General features: G+C 50.7%; 5 protein-coding genes across 5 annotated transcripts; 1 reads left to right on the top strand and 4 right to left on the bottom strand.

Annotated features, from left to right (window-relative positions):
* Positions 1–147: 147 nt before the first annotated feature.
* On the bottom strand, positions 148–1,431 carry BCR38DRAFT_335089 (uncharacterized protein; the record flags this gene model as incomplete). The annotated part of the gene is made up of 3 exons (XM_040855367.1): positions 148–806; positions 859–1,200; positions 1,269–1,431. 3 exons carry the CDS (start codon positions 1,429–1,431, stop codon positions 148–150), a joined length of 1,164 nt encoding a protein of 387 aa, XP_040718731.1.
* Positions 1,432–4,196: 2,765 nt separating this feature from the next.
* Positions 4,197–4,500, top strand: BCR38DRAFT_423266 (uncharacterized protein). Its single transcript, XM_040859581.1, has one exon. The coding sequence runs from the start codon at positions 4,295–4,297 to the stop codon at positions 4,457–4,459; it is 165 nt and encodes a 54-aa protein (XP_040718730.1). The 5' UTR covers positions 4,197–4,294; the 3' UTR covers positions 4,460–4,500.
* A 244-nt stretch (positions 4,501–4,744) lies between these two features.
* Positions 4,745–5,197, bottom strand: BCR38DRAFT_423265 (uncharacterized protein). Its single transcript, XM_040859580.1, has one exon. The coding sequence runs from the start codon at positions 4,997–4,999 to the stop codon at positions 4,799–4,801; it is 201 nt and encodes a 66-aa protein (XP_040718729.1). The 5' UTR covers positions 5,000–5,197; the 3' UTR covers positions 4,745–4,798.
* Positions 5,198–9,298: 4,101 nt separating this feature from the next.
* BCR38DRAFT_362869 (uncharacterized protein) lies at positions 9,299–11,575 on the bottom strand. Its single transcript, XM_040857193.1, has 3 exons — positions 10,886–11,575; positions 9,842–10,828; positions 9,299–9,774 (listed from the first exon to the last, which is right to left on the bottom strand). Exons 1-3 carry the CDS (start codon positions 11,283–11,285, stop codon positions 9,434–9,436), a joined length of 1,728 nt encoding a protein of 575 aa, XP_040718728.1. The 5' UTR covers positions 11,286–11,575; the 3' UTR covers positions 9,299–9,433.
* Positions 11,576–12,195: 620 nt separating this feature from the next.
* Positions 12,196–14,526, bottom strand: BCR38DRAFT_423260 (major facilitator superfamily-domain-containing protein). Its single transcript, XM_040859579.1, has 4 exons — positions 14,143–14,526; positions 13,785–14,055; positions 13,383–13,728; positions 12,196–13,329 (listed from the first exon to the last, which is right to left on the bottom strand). Exons 1-4 carry the CDS (start codon positions 14,385–14,387, stop codon positions 12,410–12,412), a joined length of 1,782 nt encoding a protein of 593 aa, XP_040718727.1. The 5' UTR covers positions 14,388–14,526; the 3' UTR covers positions 12,196–12,409.
* Between the last annotated feature and the right edge of the window lie 530 nt (positions 14,527–15,056).

Raw genomic sequence — 15,056 nt, 5'->3', positions numbered from 1 at the left:
GCACCGTAGAAGTAGGAGCAAATCTGTAGCGCGTCTATAGCGCGTCTATAGCGAGCCTCCTAACCGGAGATGGTCCCAAACAACTGCAACATGTGAGAAAAAACTCTATAAAAGCGGAGTGAATGGAGTGAGACTTACTTCTGAAACCTAAGTCCCCTCGAAGAAGACCCGCATAACGTCTTTGCCGTGCTTCATACCTTCTGTTGGACCGTACGAGAGAGCAACCTTGCCCACCGCCAGACCGATCATCGGCGGGATCTCTTCCAACTCCTTGAACTCAGGCTGCTTGCCCGAGATGTCTCTCAGCATCAACTGGTGGATGTTAAGGGCGGCTAGCTTGCCCTCGTGCATAGCACCACCGCATCGCTTGATGCCCGACCAGTTCATCAAGTCGCCGATGGCGAAATGGGTCTCGGCGTTGGGGATAGTATCGGACTTGAGCTGCATCGAGGGCTTGATGTTCACCAGTGCCTCCTCGTTCAGAGCTTCCTTTGGTAGGTAATCGGTGGACGGCACACTCTTGGAGATGGCCATGATCACTACGCTGGCCACCATCTTGTGTCCGTTTTGGAAGACGACGTCGAATGCGTCGGCGCCGTGTTCGTTCTTGATGGGGGTGCTGCTGACGAGGCGGTGGCTCATAAGAACTTCGACGCCAGCGTCGCGGACGAGGTTAATTGCGCACTCCTTTACATTGTCCGGTAACGGTTCGGCTGAGAGGAGCTTGTCTCGGGAGTGTGCGAGTGTCACCTTGACTTGAGGTTGGAAAACCTTAAGCTCGGCTGCCATCTCGATACCAACAGCACCTGTTCAGAATTAGAAACCATCTTGGTTCGCGAGACATCGGAATAAAATTACCTCCACCCACGACGAGAACAGGGTCGGTGCTGTTCGTCACCGCGTCGATGTGTTGCCCTGCTTCCTCCAAGTATGCCTTCCGGTTCAGCGACTGCGGCACGACAGGCCACGCTCGTCGCAGACCTGTCGCGGCAATGAAGAAGTCGTAGTTTTCTGTGCTCTCGGTCTGGGTACTTGATTCGACAATGGTGGCCGTCTTCGTCTTGCAATCGACCTTGCTCACGGTGCCGTGGACAATCCTGACATCGGGTCTCTGAAGTATCTTGACATCTTTGAACCCAACCCACGCCTTCTCGGCATAGGCTTTATCGGACAGGGCAAGTGGTGAGCCAATAACGTGGACTAGCATTGAATGTTAGCCGTTGACGTTTTAGTGAAGGGACGGGCAAGGCAGTGGTAGGGTGACGCACAGAAGCCATCGCGCTCGTCCACTATCGTGACTTGGACTGAGATGGGGCCATCAGGTGTACTGTCACACTTCTCCAGTAGGTTAATCGCTGCTGCCAAGCCTGAATAGCAACCTCCGGCGATGAAGACTTTGTACGGGTTGGCCGCACTGCGAGGGGATGCCATCTCGGAGTATTGTGGGACGAAGGTACTAACGTAGGGGGCAAAGGCGATATTGGTAGAATGACTCCCGAGAACAAACACAACGAGGAGACAGAGACTATGGAACAAGAGGGAAAACATGGAAAATAAAACAGCATGCAGGTCCGATTTGAGGCGTTACGAGTAGCTCAACAATCCGTAGGATCGGCCCCTCGGTGCTCGGCTCACTGGGGTAGTATGTATTCTGACTGGACCTACCCCATAAGGATATGGAGCAGGGGATACGAAGACGACTAGACATTAAGTAACCCTGGGAGCACTACTGGGCCGCGTAGCCCCGCTGTTCTGGACTATGCGGGCGACCAAGGACTTTTTGGGCATCTGATAACACACAGGTTGGGGAAACATGAACATGACATCAGCCTGGACAATGACGTCGAATTGGTGGTAGTTGAAAGGTCTTATCAGATCAACCAGATTAACCGTATGAAAGAGGGTTTCCATGGCTAGTCCAGGAAGGCCCAACCGAACCACCCAGACTTCAGATCGTTGGTTTCTTCTTGTTGGTGATGAGCGACTTCGGGCGCATGTGACCGAGGTGTGGATCGTCAGATTTATCAGATCAAAACTGACCCGCGCTTTGCAGGGTTAGCTTGTCTATGCCGCTTTCGGTGCAGATCATCCCTGCACTGGGTTACACTTGCCAGTCTCATCTAGTACCCCTCCATACAGTTACCCCTCCAAACAAGACCGGACTGAAAGATTTTGAAAACGGTTGGGAAGCCCCGAAGCTCGAAAGTGAGTGGCTTTGGAGCGTGTCGTCATATTTGCTGAGCATACAAGCCCTCTGGAGCACTGTCTTTTGGCCAAGAAGGACTCCAACATCAGTGGATTATTCGTTGATGCCGCCGCTTGCGACATTGTGGTCTGGTAAATTTATAGTATCCCACTGGCCCAGTTCTCCTAATACAGCTTGGGGCGGCAGCTTGCCTCATTATCTCTTCTCGTGGATGTCAAGCAGAGGCGGTCTGCAGGACGAAAACGTGTAATGGTCGTTTTCTTCGTAAGCTTCGAAGAGGTCAAGATCCAGCGTAAAAGGATGATGCGGCGGCATCTCTTCGTCTCTATATTATCTGTTCTCACGATTTTCGCGTGAAAGTCATGCGACGAATGTGTTGATAAGGCCGCCCTAGGAGGTGCCGATAGGATTATTTACAGAGAAAGTCGAGGGCGAAAAGTCGAGAAGTTGTCCCCAGCTAGCAAGCAGTTGAGCCGAAATGAGCTCTTGACTTGAGTCATTGGAATTGCGCAGCACCTGAGCTAACGTCCTCAGTAGGCCATGGATAATTGCAGCTAGGCTGGTTGTTCAATAGTGTAAGCACGTGAACACGGCGAATGCGGATTGACTGCATCTCTGACGAACCTGGGGTATGTCCAAGTTGGGACTAAACAACTTGGCAGATTCGAGAGTCAACAGAGTTCACTGATATAGGCGACGGGGCATTTCCATCCGGTATACTTTCCACATATAATTATACGCTTCGTAATAATTCGCCTTAAAGCCGGAGGCCTAATCTCGAATGGTGATGGACAGCTAGGTCCCCTTGGATACAATGCCCTCGACATCTGAAACTTTGTCCCCACAAAGGATGCTGAATACTTTGTCTCGCCTTCGCGTATTATCAAAATCTGCCAAGTAGACCAAGTCACCACCGAACACTTGCGACACGATATCGGCATTCCAACTTTTGTCGACCAGGGTCGGTTTCTGTACGGCAATATCAACGGTCTCCAGCTTAGAAATTAATGAACGTATCCGAAGGGCTCGACCTCACGTCTCCCAGGCTATACTCCAACACCAAGATGGGAAAGACGTGCCGTTTGGAGAGCTCAACGCGACGTTTGGAGCTATTGTCTCGCAAATGCAAGATGACGGCGTCTGGTCAGAAATATTGAAACGGCTGAGGGGGACTCTTGGGCGCTGGTAAGCAATCCCAAATCATCATCATCCTTCTTGCTGCTTTATGCTGATATCCACTTTCGCGGACGACAGAGAAGCTATCGGCACTGATATTTGCCAGTGCCGAATACTTCCACGCCATTGATTTCGCCATGTTTCCCGTGTGCTTTGATGATGAATGCTCTGGCAGATCGAAGCCTTTGGCCTCCATGATACCGTTGTGCTCGCAGAAGAAGGGAGAGGGGGGGGAGTGTGTCCTTCAGGACTCATCCAAGTTTCTCCTTGCGCGTAGATCGTTGGTATTTGTTGGCTCAGGATAAAGACCGAATGCGCGGTCCAGACTGTTTGGTTAACTTAAGTTAAGGCGATGTAGATGTACAGATTGCTAAGACACAAACGAAAGCCTTGATATGGACCTTGTGGACAATCTTTCAGGCATAACCATCTACAAGCCTGTCTGTCGACACGTAAGTCGTCATAAGCCACAGACGTGGTTCATGATGGCTGCGAAGGTACCACTGGACGGCATACAAAAGGCCGCACCTAACCCGATTGAGCAGACAGGACCAAAGAAAGAAAACCACCCAAATCTGCAACATCCGTCTTACTTGAACCTATCAATATATGGTAAACACATGAGTGGATGATGTTAACTATTCATTGAAACTTCTGAGATGATTCAGTATTGGTAGTTGTAATATGCTCGATTGAACGGTTTCCGTCCGTTCTGTCCCTCCGGACCCTCGAGTGGATTCTCCGCCGGTAACTCGACCGGCATGGGAGCCATCGGCACTGTATTATGCACCTCATTTCCATCCAACTCCTGCCCCCGGAGTGGCGCTTCCGCACCGTCCATTTTATTTGTCCACGCATCCTCCACGTACGGTCTCGGTGGCGCCACAAACTCTCCATCCCCGTACACGTTTGATGATGACACATCCTCCCTATATGGTGGCAAGGCGGCCCTTACCGTTCCTGTATCCGTGTCTGTCACCCATGTCGCCTCGCTATACATCGTCCCAGCCCGTGCCGGCGTCCGCTCAACCGGCGACTCCGCATGCCAAGTTGGCGACGATACCATGTTGTGGCTGAGCGGTGATACCGATGCCGGCGGCCCGTTTTCTGAAACCGTCGTCCGCCATGTGAGAGCTGCGCTAGGCGGCCGTACTAAAGTTGTAGGAACACTGCTACCACCCGCACTCGGCACATCTCCTCGCCAGGGCCCTGGGTTGTTCTGAGGTGATACCCGGCCGGACTCGGTATCCGGCTCCGACATCCAGGTCTCGCCGACATTCCGCTTCCAGGGTCCCGGACCAGCTTCGAGCGTGGGCAATTTGGGGGGTTTTTGCTGTTTGCGTCTTCGTTTGAGCCATAGGCAGGTAGTGACGGCTATCAAGACGATAACGACAACGACGGCGACTGTGATTCCGACTATGATTCCGGCGCTGGCTCCGGCTCCAGAAGAAGAGACCCCAGCTTGCGGGTTTGTGGCGGCATTGGTGGCTTGTGATGCTGGCGAAGTAGCGGCGCTGGCCGGATTCGCTGTGGTAGTAGCTTGTGTTGTTGGCGTATCTGAGAAACCCTCGCCGTCGTCTCTGTTGCTCTCATAGCCACCTCCTTCATTACCCTCATACTCTTGTGATGCCATGCTTACGGCAAGTTCAAAACTAATGTGATATTTTGAATAATAGAAGCCTAAAGCCTGCGAATAGTCGGTGGCATCACTTGAAAGGGCAATGGCGACCTCTCAAAGGTTCCAAGATAGAAGCAAAGCAATGCAAAATGAGAGAAGAGTCAGGTATACGACCGACTCGACTTACCATGTTGGAGATGTTATCTTAAGAGACAGCGGATCCCATCCCAGACGTACGGTACTACGAAGCCGCGCAATATGTTTGGGGCAATGCCTAGCTTACGCGAGGCTCATGGCTGAATATAGTATCTGACAGATTACAGCACGTGCGCTCATCAAACTGTTTCCCTGTTAGACAGGCATCATGCATGCTGATTCGTGGTATTTTGCCATACAAACCGCTGCATTGATTCAGGGGGTGGAGCAGCGCCCTACATATCGGCAGAGTCATACGTCGCTATAACCCCACTAACACCTCCAATTTTCTTCCCCAGAGAAGCCGTTGTGCCTTATTCCATATAAACTTCGAAATACTCCTCTACATAGCTGGAATGTCTTCCGCGGGAAATAGTCGACTCCCTAAACTCACAACACGCTGGGGATAAAAACATTATTGAGAATTTGACCTGAGATACGTGACTCATGGCAGTGTGGCGATGAACCCGCTTCAGTCCGGAGCCGAAGCCCTGCGAGGTGGAGTTGTGCACTGCCACGTCTCGCAGACGGAAATTCGCTGCATCTGGTCATAGTACCGGAAAGCTCTGTCATAGTTAATATGGATTGCGTTTCAGCTTTCCACCTGGAGAATTCTTTCGTCTTTCAATATTCGTACAACACCGCTCAAGATAATATGTCACATACAAATGCATTCTCACGTAGAGGCCGTCAGCATCAATGATGAATTTCAAGCTTCAAGCTCCCACCTGATCAGGCAATTGCCCACGTAAGGTTCAACTTGACCGCAAGCTGAACAATATCTAGGTTCTGCGTGGTGCATAGCACAATGATGGCGAAAATAAGAGCCGGAATGGCACATGCCACCCAGTATAGCTGACTAAATACAATCAATAGCACACATCTGTTTGAAGTAGGCTATTCGACTTGTTTGCTTACTTACTGCACTTCGAGATCTACTTTCCACGAAGCTAAGTCGCCGGCTTCGTAATGATGGCTGGGATGTCTGTATATGTGCCCAGATTTCGAGAGTGGATTAGTCGATGGCTCGGGCTCATCACCAACAACATGGGGTTCGGAAAAGGCAGCTGCTAAGGAAAGCCTACTTGTATTTTTAGGGCAAAAGATTTAAATACCCTGCACAACCCCTGTAAAGATCTATTTACCCTGCAATTTCCCAGACCTCCCACCGCCTTCCCAATCCATCAGACCCACGGATCGGGCCTATCAAGCTATCCATGGGGGCGTCGGCACCTTCTCATATTATGTCCAGTCTCACCACAACTAGAGCATCGCGATTGTGAGCTCTGTGGAGGGCGGCGAGAATCCCCCTTTCGAATCCTCTCTTGTACAGGGCGTCCTCGAGGTACTCTAGTAATTGGAGGGTTACAAGGGTCCTCTGGCTTGAGCTTAAGCTCAGAGACGTTGACAGCTGGCATCGGGCTACTATACGTGGCAGCCCAAACTGTCGGAGAAAGAGATTCTGGTAGATAAGGGGTTATACCGTCCCCTCCTGCTAGTATTACGGTAATGGCATGCCCGCAAGGGATTCCATTCCTTTGATACCGACGGCATGAACATGTCCCTGCTGTCAAATTTACAATGCAAATAAGGCCGTCAGGCTGTACTACTCTTGCTTCCGTTGGTGACGAAAACTGAGCACGATTACTAGACGCCCATTGCCTCCCTTCTCGTAATTTCCCTTCAACGAATGGGGTAGCTGTCTTCCCTGCCTTTATCAACCGTAAAGCAGATTGAAGCCGAGCTGCTCTCTTCTCCATAACTCTGTGCCATATTGAGTCGAGGAGAGCAATAATTGGAAGTTCCCGATCAAGCTTTAATACTCCGTTTTGCGACTTGACGATATTACTTGTATCGTGGCCATATCGACGCCCAGAGAATAGCGCCTCGGCCCAAAGCGAAGGGTTTGCCGCCTCTAGATATGCCGCAGCTTCGGTCTTTTGTTGTCGAAGCTTCTCTAAAGCTGCCTCGTATTGGGCTAGAGTTGGTGCTCGGGCGATAGTCCAAAATAAAGAGGCAAGCCCTCTCCCGAACTTTCCCGTGAAATTCTCCGTAATATGATGACAGCACCACGCCCCTGTAGCTAACGGACCGAGGACCTTCTCCGAGTCAAGGAGTCCTTTATCTCGGTCTGATAGAATTGTGCTCTGCTCTGTTGAGACCTCTGGGATAGCCCAACGAAGGTGCTGTAAAAACCATGTCCAAGAAGACTTATTTTCCGACTCGACTACCGCCCAGGCCAAGATAATAGTCTCGCCATTCGCATCGATCGTGACGGCAAGCAATAGAGTAAGGATGAAACGACCCTTTAAGAAGGTTCCGTCGATAATGAGGAGACGTCGGCAAAGGGTATAAGTAGAGCGGCTCTCAGCAGGGCAAATGAAGATTCGTTCAAAACGTTGATGGCGGTCTCGAAGTAAGTCGATATGGATAGCAGGAGAGATGGTCTCTAAGAGCTCCTTATAAGCGGGTAGTAACTGGAAGCTATGTCGTTGCTTGCCAATATCTCCGTCGAGTAGTCGCAACCGGCACTCTTGAGCTCTCTTGTAGTCAAATCTTCAGCGAATTGGATACGGAGGAGGTCGAGTATTTGTTGTGGGGGGGTCTGCTGTGTTACTGCAATATTGGCAGCGACAATACGGTCTAACCAGTCTTTCTTAGACGCAGAGGAGAATTTTTGCCTTGCAGCTCCGCTACAACTATGCTCCGTTTCGAGAATATGAATCTGCCAGATATCCTCACTAGGGGAATAGGTTGCTCGGCAGCGCCATAAACAGCCGCTTAACGCAGAGGCACACACCCAGGAGCCACTGGTCTTATCTCGCCGCTCAACCCGATAAGAGAATTTCTCCTTCACAGCCCAGTTGTCGAGGGCAAGCGATAGAGTATCAAGGTCAAGGAACTCTTGTCCATCAATAGGAATAGATAATAGGGGTAGCGACGTCATGTTGAGCTGAGGAATAGTAGTCGTATGCTAATTCCAGAGGCATGAAGTCAGAAAGCATGGCGGAAATGTGGAGAGAAAAGCGGCAGAGAAATTGCAGGGTAAATAGATCTTTACAGGGGTTGGATAGGGTATTTAAATCTTTTGCCCTTATTTTTATTTTTATCTTACGCTCCGCAGATGTCGTAGACAAGCTTGGTATAGTATATGCTAGACCTATGTTACGAAAGTTACTCATTAGGCGAGCTCATACATAAGCCGCCAATGGTCTCATCCTCGGCAATATCGATGCTTTGCTGCATCAAAGTGTACTAGAGGAACTTCCAGGAGCCCCTATTGAACACAGTAAGGCATCTTCTCTAAAAGGTTGCAACTGCTTTTTCAGTAAGCCTTCACATTGGGCACTGATGTGAGATCTCATCAATATCACTATGATAAATCAAAAATTTTCCTTCAGCTTAATAATGCATGTAAACGTTCAGGAAATCAGTTTAGATAAAGTAAGTATTGTTTGTTGGGACAAAAATGGAAATACCGGGCTTTGTAGCACATGCCATCCAGGGGTGCGAATGTACAAAGTTGACGTACAGAGTCAGTGGACTCAACGCCAACCTACCAACGTCCTTTCGCATATATTCTCAACGAGACTCTTCCTGCCACTTGAAGCTACATTCAAATCACGTAGATCACCCATACGCAATGTCGACGATGTCATCGCCGATCAAGTACGTGAATATGGCCCCGAATCACGTCAATATTCTCCCTTAGTCTTCTCATAACTAAGTTATACGAAAACACCGGAATGCCAATTAAAGTTCCAAGGACGCAAGATGAATCCGTCTTTATGCTAGGCGAGGGAATCATAGCGATGTAGGAGAGGCTGGCTATTACAGCGGAAAAAGATAACTGTGCTAAGGGGGACATTCTTGTCAGAATTCGTACCAAAGGGAACCTCGCGGTAGTTAAGAACCAGGATTGGGGCGATGACTTGCCTTCCAAGGGCGTGGATATACTCGAGCAACAGATCATTCTGCATATGGCGTGTTACCCGATCCAGTGTCCCCAACCTTGAAGGAAGGTTAGGATCATAATGATAAGGAAGGCAGAAAGAAATAAAAAGGAAAGTTTGGATGATGAGTGCGAAATGATTTTAGATTTTCGCACGTTGATAACCTAAGTAGGTTGTAGTATGAGAAAAATAAAACCTCGCAACGGGAGATCACAACGTACAAAAAGGATATGTGACAATCTTATAGAATTCCTCATCAATCATGCATAACCCCCAGCCACCAAACTACAACTTCTCCAACCTCCTCTTCCTCAAAATCTCCTCTCCAAACCTAGCCATCTCATACTTCTTGACCTTACCACTCCCAGTCAGCGGGACATCAGCCGGGACACCATCTTCGCCGAGCCAGAAGATGTGCGTAGGCGCCTTGTGTCGGCCCAGCTTAAGCTGCACCCACTCCCTCATCTGCTGATCGCCCGGCCTCTCACTCTCTCCATCGCCCTGCAAGAACGCGCTGACGACTTCGCCGTAGTGGGCGTCCTTGAGGCCCGTGACGATGGCTTTGGTGATGGCCGAGTGGGCCATCAGACGTTCTTCGATTTCAAGGGGGTAGATGTTCTCACCGCCTATGCACAATATCAGTTTTCTTTCCTACGTGGTCGCGAAAACTTGGATGTGAGATTGGAAACTTACCTCTGATGATGATATCCTTGAATCTTCCAGTAATAGAGCAATACCCCTGATCATCGAACACCGCCTCATCACCGGTATGCAGCCACAGAACACCCGCCTCGTCGCGGATCATCACCTCGGCCGTCTTTTCCGAGTTATTCCAGTATCCAGCTTGCAGTTGGTACCCAGCTATGCAAAGCTCGCCCTTCTGCCCGACCTCAACAATGTTTCCCTGGTGGTCGACGAGCTTGGCGTGGGCGTGCGGCATCAACGTCCCCACCGTGGTAAGACGCTTGTCGATCGAGTCGTCGGTGAAGGCGTTGAAGCAGGTTGGCGAGGCCTCGGTCAAGCCGTAACTGCTGGTGAACTCGGTCATGCCGAATCGTTCCACCATCAGCTCCATTAGGTATCGAGGCACGGGGGCACCGGCTACAATGCCGGTTCTCAGCCGGTCGCAGTTGAAGTTGGGCGGCATGGGGAGACTGAAGAGCGTGTCGAACATGGCCGGTACACCGTGGATAGCCGTGCACCGCTCGTCAGAGATGGCACGCAAGATTGCGTTTGGCTCAAAGGTCTCCTCAGGGTACACGATCTTGCCGCCGTGGGTGATGATGGCCATCAGCCCAAGCACCAGCCCGAAGCAGTGGAATAGCGGTGGTGGACAGCACAGAACGTCTTCGGGGCCTAGACGCATCCGGTCTCCAATAAAGCGCGAGTTGTTGACGATGTTGTGATGTGTGAGCATAGCCGCCTTTGGAAGCCCAGTAGTCCCGCTTGTGAACTGGAGGTTGACGACATTGTGTGCCAGAACCCGCTTGCTCAGGCGGAGAAGATCGCTTTGGTTCACTTTGAGTCCTTGCTTGAGCAGATCTGCGTATGTGGGATACGAGCCCGCCTCTCCGCGGATGATGACCACGTTGGGGCCCTTCTTCCGGGCCTTCAGCTCTGAGAGAAGTTTGGCGTTATCCACACGACCAATTTTCTTGGTTGTGAAGAATACCTTGGAATCTGGAGTTTGAATTAGCCCATAGATCTAACACCTGCTTTCGTGGTGTTTGTGCTTACCTGAGAAAGACAGAGCATACTGCGCCTCCGTCGGGGTGTAAGTGTTGTTGAGAATCACCAGTATGGCACCAATACGTGCTACAGCGAAGAAAATAGACGCATACTCTGCACAGTTGCCTGCCATCACCGCCACTCTATCACCAACACCGATACCAAGGGACATCAATGCCCGGGCAAGCTGGGAACTCTGCTGGTTGAGCTCATTGTACGTCCACCTCGTACCAGTCCAGGGGATAATAATGCACTCCTCAGTGCCATGATGTAGACATTGCAGCTCAAGAAGCTCGCCCAATGTGAGGTCTTCCAGAGGAGGGTCGACGGGACCATGCAGAACAGAGAGGTTGTGCTTCTCGACCTCGGGCACCGAAGGTATTGACTGGGTCATTGGCTGTGTAGCCATTTTGTTTTACGGGGGGGATATTGGAATAGTTGGGATTCAACAGAAGCAAAACAAAAATGAACAATGGACAAAACCATCCAGGGACCTTCAGACACACACCCAAAGAGGCATATAGCTACCATGCCAAAGAAGTACAAGTAGTGAGCGCAAAGTGACCTTGGCCGATGCCTACATTAATCCAACGATCTTTGCAACAGCCCCACGCTAGGCGGGCCACATGAAGTGCCATCCATGAACTAGGCTCACGGCGAAGGAATCGTCAGGCGAGAGCAATATGGGACAAATTTCCTTCAGCGAAGTATCCCAAGTACCTCGCCCATGTCATGGTGTATTTGCCCGGGACGCCTATTACGAGAGATCTATCTATCCGAGCTACCCTTTTCTGCCAACTCCGCGGCAGATCCTAGTCGTAGTGAAGGGGTGTCCCATACCAAGCCTTTGCTTAGCCAACCGGCAACTCTGGCAACCCGGCAGCGACATACTCGGCCACCTCTATTTGAGGAAACGGGGGGATCTAACGGGCAGCCACCGACAACATGGATACAATCGTGTACATCGAATGGATTGGCAGAAAGTGAAAAGGAAAATTTTCTTTGCCCACAAGCAGATCCACGGACGCATGCAAGGGTTCGAAACGCCGCGCTGGCTGGGGTGGAGTTACGAGATGGCAAGTGATTAGATTGATAAGATGACTTGGCATTAGTGACGTACCCGTACCACACCACTTCAGGATTGATCCCCTTTCTGGTGCGATACTCCGCCCCTGCGTTGCGAGATCGGAGGCTTTCCAATGCAACATGACGAAATATGCGGAATGGCGAATATGCAACTCGCAGCTTATTCATCATGACCATACAATGAAGATTAGCGAGACGGATCTTGATGCTACTTGAAGCCAAGAAGCCTTGAGTCATCGAATAAGATATTCAATTCTAGATCTAGAGATCGATCCTATGTCTGCTTGGTATTTATGACTAGTCTCATTTCTAAGCCTATCGACCAATCACTCAAACGCCCCCCCATGCAGTCCAAGTCTATCGAACTACCGCTGGCGCGGTTGAATTGACAGCGTGATAAGATCGCTCTCATCAAGCTTCTGTGGTATATATAACCACAATCTAGCATTATAGAACCTTGCCCTTCACTTGCTTGACCTGACTGACCACCGCATCCTTCCATATCGCTACGGCTACAACTTGAAGCAGCGATACGAGACTGCCGGTGATGCACATTCGTACTTGGGCCCTGTCGTAGGCAGTGATAATAGCGGTGCGCACAGGATCCCCCATCGGGTAGCTGAGCTGCTTCGTCAAGGATGAACCAATTTGGAACAGCTCCTTCTCGGAAAAGTTTGGGAGCAACTCCGCCAATGCTTTGGGGAGGGTGCTGTTCCAGATGGCACCGCTCAAGGTGTTGCCACCGGCCGAACCAACATAGCTTGCGAGTGACAGTACTGCCATGACTGATGCCAGTTCTCCATGGGTGCTGGTCACCATGATTGCAATTTGATGGCAGACCACAAGTGTACTGCCGCCAATGGTCATCAAAATCTGACACAAGACCAAAAATCCGATGTGTGTGTCCGGGCGTCGGAACACTATCATCATGCCACCCCCCAAGAAGTAGACGGGAAGTGCGACCCAGGCGAGCCACTTGTACCGATCACTGACTCGAATCAAGTAGCCAACGACAACGGCCCAGAGGCACGACCCAAATCCGTAGATATGGTCAATGTACCCGGCCTGCGTTATGCTGAGGCCATGCACCACCTGCAAGTACGAGGAATAGTACGAGTCCCACGAGTAGTAGGACACAAAGAGCACAATGGATAAGAGACAGGCTCCGGCGACATTCCGAGAAAAGAGCACCGAGAAGGCCACAACAGGCCGCGTCGCCGTGTACTTCTCGTGGAACCCGAATGCTACCAGCAATACAAGACCGACAACCAAGAACGAGATGTCCCAGCCGTTTTCTGCCTTGGTGCCCAGAGAAATGGGGACTAGAACCATGGTGAGGCCCACAGTGATGAGGACGACCCCAATGGCTGCAAATAGGAGTCAGAAATGCCAAAGGTGGGAATGCGAGATTGAAACCTACCGTCGTATTCATTGAGGTGCCAACGAATGCTTTGGGTGGTCGATTTCCCACTAAGGGGCTCTTTCTTCAATAGTCCCAGGCGCTCCGCCTTGCGCGCATTCATCATCAAGATGACCAAGATGGGTAGAGAAAACAAGAAGAACATGATGGCGGAGCCACCGAATGCCCATCTCCAATTGCTCTTCTCGTAAAACCAACGAGCAATAACAGGGCCGATGAAAGTGGTAATGAGGTTGGGGGACGTTGAGAACCCGAAGGCGATGGCGCGGTTCTTCATCGAAGATGTATCGGAAACGATGATGGTAAGAATGTACGAAAATCCACTAAGTCCAACGGCATAGAACACCTGATGTTGGTACTCAGCATCTTGCAGAAACCATGGCGAGTTTGGATTGGGCATACTTGGGCCGCAGCGTAGGTCTTGACATTTTGACATACGGCCATAAGAATCAATCCTATCGTGGCCAAAACTATCACGGAGGCCAGTCCCTGAGGTCGTCCCCACGCATCAATAATCTTGGAAATGGGCAGCTTCAAAACGCCGCTGAGAATGGACGAAACGATGCCGATGGTTGGGATTAACGAGTGGGAGGAGAATTCGCTGGTGACATAGGGCGTGAGGTTCGAGATGATTTGCCACTGTAATGCCTGCGCAAAAGAGCACAGAAAGATGCTGGCGAGCCAATTAGTGACTGGGTTGCGAGTATTCTGCAAAGACGAACTCAAATCCCGACGAAAGCTGCGTAGATGAGACACTTACAAACAATAGGCTAAAACAAGTGCCGATTTGGACCAGACCATATTGATAGCGTCGGCCTGCTGTACACCTCCTTGCGCGTCGCTGTCGCCGTCATCACTGTCGCCATCGTCAGGGACGACTCTAACGCTGGCGTCGTTTTTGTTGGTGGTCCCATACTGCTGAGGTTGCACAACATCCGCGCCTTCTTCGAGCTGGCGCGATGACGATCCGGCCAGAAGCGGCACTTGAATCTCCGTGTCATCCATCACTATGCAAATATTCCCAGACAAAGCGACCGTGAAGGAGAGGAGGTAAGACGGTGTGCGAGGTTTTCAAAAGATGTAAATAATGCCGCGCCGACCGTGAGACGGATCCGGAAGCACCCGCATCAGCGAGTATCGCACCGATTGAGAGTCATGTGGCAAGCAGCGCGGGCGAGCGGGCAGGCATCTTGGCCATCCCCAGGGGTCCTATGCAGTGGTGCAAGTGGTGTCCTGCGGCACAGCAACCATGTGTCAGACGCGTACAGGGGACGTCAGTTCAGTTGACAGCACACAAACCATGTTTCAGCGCAATCAGCAACAATTACAGGCCTAGTCAGAATTAGATCCTGAGCTTCAACCTGAAATCTGGAATGCTAGTTTGCCATCTATTGGGCGGGAATTCAAGATGGGAGCCAGTAATCCAGCTAGCGTGCGGACTCTAATCAGCCAGGTTCGACTCTGCGATGCCCAAGGCAAGAAAATACGTGGCAGAATACGAAGTACGAAGTACAGACAGAAACACCTGCCGTCATTGGGAAGGAACGTCCGGAAATAGCACCATCTGATAACTTAATATTTCTGAAGGCGCGATTTCCCGCTTTCCCGCAATACCCGCATAATCAGATTGGAAAATAATCTGATCCGGTTGCCAAGCCTTCTTGGCTTCTTGGC

The sequence above is a fragment of the Pseudomassariella vexata genome (assembly GCF_002105095.1).
Source record: "Pseudomassariella vexata strain CBS 129021 chromosome Unknown BCR38scaffold_3, whole genome shotgun sequence".
Classification (NCBI taxonomy): domain Eukaryota; kingdom Fungi; phylum Ascomycota; class Sordariomycetes; order Amphisphaeriales; family Pseudomassariaceae; genus Pseudomassariella; species Pseudomassariella vexata.
Note: the sequence above shows the minus strand (reverse complement) of the source record. Positions and strands in the feature narration are given on the sequence as shown.